Source organism: Pinus tabuliformis, chromosome 4_1 (assembly GCF_031772625.1).
Source record: "Pinus tabuliformis cultivar Carrire ecotype Pingquan chromosome 4_1, CPIR1, whole genome shotgun sequence".
Classification (NCBI taxonomy): Eukaryota; Viridiplantae; Streptophyta; class Pinopsida; order Pinales; family Pinaceae; genus Pinus; species Pinus tabuliformis.
In genome coordinates, this window is record NC_142303.1 from 300,021,653 (window position 1) to 300,028,029 (window position 6,377).

The following is a 6,377-nucleotide window of genomic DNA, read 5'->3' on the forward strand; positions in this document are numbered from 1 at the left end:
TTGCATGGGAATACACTGACATGAGAGGGATTGATCCTAAAACTTGCATACATCATATCTACATTGAACAAAATGCAAGACCAGTTAGACAACCTCAGCGAAGAATGAACCCAAACCTAAAAGAAATTGTTAAGGAAGAGTTGCAGAAACTATTAAATGTAAATTTCATCTATCCAAGATTCGACAGTCAGTGGGTTTCACCCTTAGTAATCGTTCCTAAGAAGAATGGAAATTGGAGAGTATGCATCGATTAGAGGGAATTAAACAAATCAACATTAAAGGACCACTTTTCGTTACCTTTCATAGACCAGGTCTTAGACACATTAGCAAGAAAAAAAATTCCTTCTTGGACAGGTTCAGTGGATATAATCAAATTCAGGTAGCCCTTGAAGATCAAGATAAAACCACATTCACTTGTCCATGGGGAACTTATGCTTACTAGGTACTTCCCTTTGGGTTATTTAATGCTCCAGCAACATTCCAAAGAACAATCCTCAGCATTTTCTCTGACCTTATTCATGATTGTGTGGAAGTGTACATGGATGATTTCACAGTCTATGCGGATTCTTTCAATGAAGCACTAGAAAATTTAGAAAAAGTATTAATAAGATGTAAAGAAACAAATCTCTCATTAAGCCATGAAAAATGCTTCATGATGTTTAACGAAGGAATTGTTTTAGGCCATCATATTTCAGGAGATGGAATAAAAGTAGACTCGTCTAAAATTGAAGTCATTTCTAAATTATCAATCCCAAGTTGTCAAGAGGATGTTAGAAGTTTTCTTAGTTTTACTGGATACTATAGAAGATTTATAGAAAACTTCACAAAAATTGCATCCCCACTCTTTAAACTACTCACCAAAGACTGTGAATTCAGTTGGGATTCTGAATTTCAAGCTGCCTTTGAAACTTTGAAAAAGAGAATTTCTGAAGCACCCATCTTAAAAGGACCTAACTGGAAATTACCTTTCCATATCTCAACAGATGCTTCAGATTTAGCCTTAGGGGTTTTGTTAGGACAAAAATATCTTTCTCCATATGTAATCTATTATACCAGTAAAAATCTAACTCTTGCAGAGTTAAATTATACTGTAACCGAAAAGGAGTTTTTAGCTATAGTTCATGCCATTAACAAATTCAGACATTATATAATTGGCTATGAAACCTTTGTTCACACAGACCATTCTGCCATTAGATACTTAATGAATAAACCAGTCACTAATGGAAGAATAACTAGATGGCTCCTACTTTTACAAGAATTCAACATAACCATTCTAGATAGGCCAGGAAAACAAAACGCAATTGTCGATTGTCTATCTAGAATACAAAATGAAAATAATGATCAACCCGTAGAAGATAAATTTCCTGATGAATATCTTTTTGCAGTATCTACTAAATCACCTTGGTATGCAGATATTGCTAACTATTTGGCCACAGGAAAAATGCCATTTCATTTATCCCCTAGAGAAAAGAGAAGAATAGTCCACAAAAGCACATCCTATTCATGTATAAATGAAGAATTATACAAGACAAGACTAGATCTCATCATTAGAAGATGTGTTCGGGAGGATGAAATACAAAGATACTTAAAGCTTGTCATGATGAACCGTGTTGAGGACATTTTTCTGACAAGGAAACTGCTTACAAAATCTTTCTTTTAGGATATTATTGGCCTTCCATTTTTAGGGACACCAAGGAATATGTTAAAAGATGCGATAGTTTTCAGAGAATGGGCAAACCTACTCTTTCAAATGAAATTCCACTGCAACCACAGGTACTCATCGAACCATTTGAAAAATGGGCACTGGATTTTGTTGGACCAATCAACCCTACTTCCTCTTAAAAAGCCTCAAGAAAATGTCTAAAAACATTCAAAAGAAAATTCAATGTATAGAGAACACCATGTATCATCATGGACTGATAAAAATATTGGTTGAATTTCATCTCCAAAGTATAGGGGATAATTGGGAGAGTTTCCTGGTAAGGAACCACTTTGAAGGAAAATCCCCAGAAAAAAGAAAGCAGTAGTAGGGCCCCCAGAGGAAGAAAGAGAACCATAGAAATCATAAAGGAGTGGGCACCTCAAACTCAGACAGAAGTATCAGAAGAAGAATTGCCTATAGTGAATATCTTGTAGAGAATGAAGAGGGGAAACCCTAGAAGGAAGAAAGCCAGTAGAAGTAAAGAAAAATTCTCACAAAGTAAACCCCCTCCTCAAGAAGAAAAATCAAATACTAAAAGAAGGAAAGTACAGGAAATACAAACCTCAGGACTGAGGAGGAGTACAAGGTTGCGCACAGTCCCACAAATAATCTCAAAAATCACAGAGTACATTGACCTTGAGGGAAATAAGCCAACGGAGAACAAGCCAATAGAGAATGAAATGATAGAGGATAAGCCAATTGAAAACCCTAGAAGTTCTCCAAAAGGGTCACCGAGATCATCACCGAGAGTATCACCACAACCTTACAGGTCACCTCTAAGAAACCCAATGCATAGTTTGGGTATTGACCCTGTTCAACAGGAAATATATGACTATATAGAGTCATTGGAAAGGAAAGAGACAATAACCAAAGAAACAATTCAGAGTCCTGGAGAAGGGAGAAACCAGGTAAATGAACAATCAGCCTCAAACATCTTAAAGCAGGAGATCTTTGAATTACAAATGTTGAACTGGTATCTCAAGAATGAGAATCAAGCATTGAAGACACAAAGTGAGATCCAAATTACAAAAAGTGACAATATCATCCTTCATCTGAGCTTGTGGTATAAGAAAAACAAAAACATGAAGAAGGAAAACAGAATTATGCAAAGGGAGATTATTAGCCTAAAATACAAAATTCTTATGAGAAAACCTAGAATTCCAATAACTGCTAAAAAGAAGAAAACAATGAAACTTGGAGGTGATAAGCAAGAGGCACAAGTGACTGATAAGGAAGAAATGTATGAGGACATACAAAATCTCTAGTCTGGGGGAATGTAGAGTCCGAAGATTGTCTTACCATGACATCCCTTTTTTCCTAATATTCCTCTCTTTTCCTATATATTTACCACCTAAATAAAGCCATATCCACCAAGTTTTGATGAAGGTATGCAATAATATGTCTTCTTATTCATGTTTGACTTTATACCCTATTGTTTTGTTAAAGAATGCAATTGGCTACCGAATCGGTCTGTTTCCGCAGCTAATCCAAATTTCTGTAGTTGTCTCCATTGTTTGCAAGGTTCAGAAGCTCCAAGTCAGCAGTGAAGGATGCAGATGGATAGGGAATGGTTTCCTCGTGGATCCCTTCCTATCCCCTTGAAACTGTTCATTAAGATAAGCACAGGAGATCATGGTCAAACCCCAAGTCAACTGCAGGATTGTTGCCGAAACAAAATCCAAGTTTAATTGAAATCTTATCGATTTGCTTTCGGAATAGCAAATCGAAGATTTAGTGATATAATTTAGCTAAGATAAAGATATTAGGCTTAAATTATTCATGTTACTATGTCAGAGACCTGTTATAAAACTTATGGCCGCACTGTGATTTAGTGCGTGCCAGATGATGTAATTTTGAAACAATTTTTGAATTTCGTTTGCGAGCAATAGAATTGGTTTTGTGTGTATGCATTGCATTGATTGAATATTGTGAACTGATCTGTGGAGGGCCCCTACGACCAGTGACAAGTCTTAATCAATTGTAATTCGATTCCTTTTCATTCCTTGAATACTCTGTTTTGTGTGAAAATGCAGCATAATGAATTCACCAATGAGTTGTTATTTGCATAAGTACTTTCATCTGCTTCATACCTAGTTTAGCCTATCATTTGAATTGCTTTATACCTAGTACAACATGGTTACTTCATTTTATTATTATCTAGCATAGTTCAAGCATGTTGACTTCATAGTATAGATGTTGTTTGAAATATCTTGTTTGAATGAAAATTGAATAAATAAAAGTGTGAGAGTTTTCTCTTAAACAAATAAGTTCAGACTATATTTCTTCATAATTGGTAGAATAGATTTCTTTGTGAACTTAGCGAATTAGAAGTTGCAGCATAAAGGTTCAAGACCAAAAATATCAAAACAATCTAATACAAATAGGATCACTCTCATATCATCCATAAACTAATTAGATAGAGAATAACTCCCAAGAAATTAGCTAACAACTCTAAGGATTGCAACTCTAATATAATTAACAAACACCACCTCCATATTCATCTTAAGTTTAGATCCTAACAAATACATAATGACATATCGAATAACTTCTAGCACATATTGTGCACCTGTACTTCAACAGTCTACGCACCTTGGTTGACAATTTATGGTTGACAATTTATGATTGACAATTTAAATACATTAATTGGCCAAACATAACCTTCATCCCATTAAGCTATGTCCTTAGATAGATTATTTTTATTGGCATTAGTTGTATTTTATTAAGCTATGTCCTTGGATGGAATATGCATAGCAACCATACAAGTCATAATTAAATTTTAATATGAGCAAGTAATATGATGACAATATGGAAGAAGAGACCTATTGACACATAATTAAACATAGGATTCAAACTTTATTTATCCACCATTACTCCTTTCAACACTTGCATTCATATTTATAAGACATGATGACCACATCACTAAAATCCACCATCCAAACTTTCAATACAATAAGCATACTTTACAAATATTACAAATTTGTTCATTCATCCAACTCAACTCTAAACATCTAAAACTAGGTCTATCATGTGTAAAGTATTTTAAACCAATTTTAAATCATGTTATTTAGTGAAAATATGAGTTATCCATGTATGTAAGCACACAAATGAGTTTGGAAATTATCCTCGTCCCTCCACAACACTCTTCTTATGCAAACAAGAAAGGATGAACATACAACCTTCCAAGCTTAATGTAAATCAAACAACTCCAAGGATAAAATAGCATAAGGTATTCATATTCTTATGGGATGCTTTATGAAAAAAAATATAGATTTAATAATTTCATTGGTGTATGGATACCCGGATACAATATTTATTTATTGTTTCCTAGTGGTTTGGGAACCAATCATAATGTTTCTGCATTTTCATTAGTAAAGGTCCAATTCGTTGGTGGATAGTGTACATTGTGCAGCCATATTGAGCAGCAGGCCATATTTCTGACCCAAATACAACACTCGTAGCAATAACTTTGTCACCAACTGTAAACATTTTGGTCTTATCAGCATTGCTGCCATGAGCAATAACATCAATGTAAGGGCCACAGTCAGAGCCCTTGTAAAACTTGAGGCCGATGCGCTTCTCTAGCACCACCTCATACTCATCTACTTGCATCTCGGTTGGGTTCGATCCCGATTCCTCTCCCTGTCCCACTCCCTCCTCGTTGGATGCCACAGTGTTGTGGGTTTCGCTGGTGGTGGTAGTAGCGTGCCAGAGAATTCGCCTCACAGAAGGAGTGCAGTTATTTGTGGCCCTACCCGTGGCTACAAATGCCTTTGAACTTGTTGTTCTAGTGGACGTGGATGAGAGTGAAAGAAGGGGAGGGGAATTGAATCTGTGACCATCTCTATTAATTGAGAGGGCATGAGAAAGTAGTGAGGCTCTGATAGCTAACATGATCGGAAACAGACTTACGAGTGACCGATAGAAGGCTTACAAGTGATCTTGGTCAAATGCCATGAAACAAAATTTTTTATTACTTGTCTATGCCCTGCAAATGCAAATTTTTGTGTGTAGGCAGGAAGCTTACATGATAGGATGTGTATATAAGGCTACCTATCCAGAAAACTCTGGACTAATAGCCAGCTTTGGCTTTGGTGCATATGAGCCACCCGTTGAAGAATTCGGAAGCAGAAGACCCCCAATACAGAAGAAGATGAAACTCAATGCCAAAGAATGGGTATAGGTAGTATTTATATCTAAGAAACTACCAATTGATCAAAATTATCGTGCATATATCGTGTACGCGTAACCTCCGTGCAAGGAGAAGATGAGGTTAACGAGACTTTGTCAGTGTGAATTGTCCATGTGCAAGTAAGGATAAACACTATCCAATTTAAATGCTTTTATGGGCATGACAATACGTATATCCATCATCCAACTAAATGCTTTTATGGGCGTGACCATAAGAATAACCATTATCCAAACCGAATGCTTTTGTGAGCATAGAATATTTCGTAGCAATTTAGTGGTTTCTTGGAATGGGTATGCTCATTATTTTTACATGTGCACAACTCAATCAACACTAGCACATGAACACCTCCAAATCAATCGATAAGGCAAGCAGAAAGGGCGACATTGTAGATTGAAAAGGAAGCAAAATAGTTGACAAGGATATTTTCTCTGACAATCCAATTTGGAAGGTGTTGTTGTGTTTTAAATCTAACAAAAACACACGCTT

The 6,377-nt window shown here is 35.9% G+C and overlaps 1 protein-coding gene across 1 annotated transcript; it reads right to left on the reverse strand.

The window, feature by feature from the left end:
- Nucleotides 1-5,026: 5,026 nt before the first annotated feature.
- LOC149175471 (phosphoglucan phosphatase LSF1, chloroplastic-like) lies at nt 5,027-5,593 on the reverse strand. Its single transcript, XM_089421141.1, has one exon. It carries the CDS (start codon nt 5,591-5,593, stop codon nt 5,027-5,029), a length of 567 nt encoding a protein of 188 aa, XP_089277267.1.
- Between the last annotated feature and the right edge of the window lie 784 nt (nt 5,594-6,377).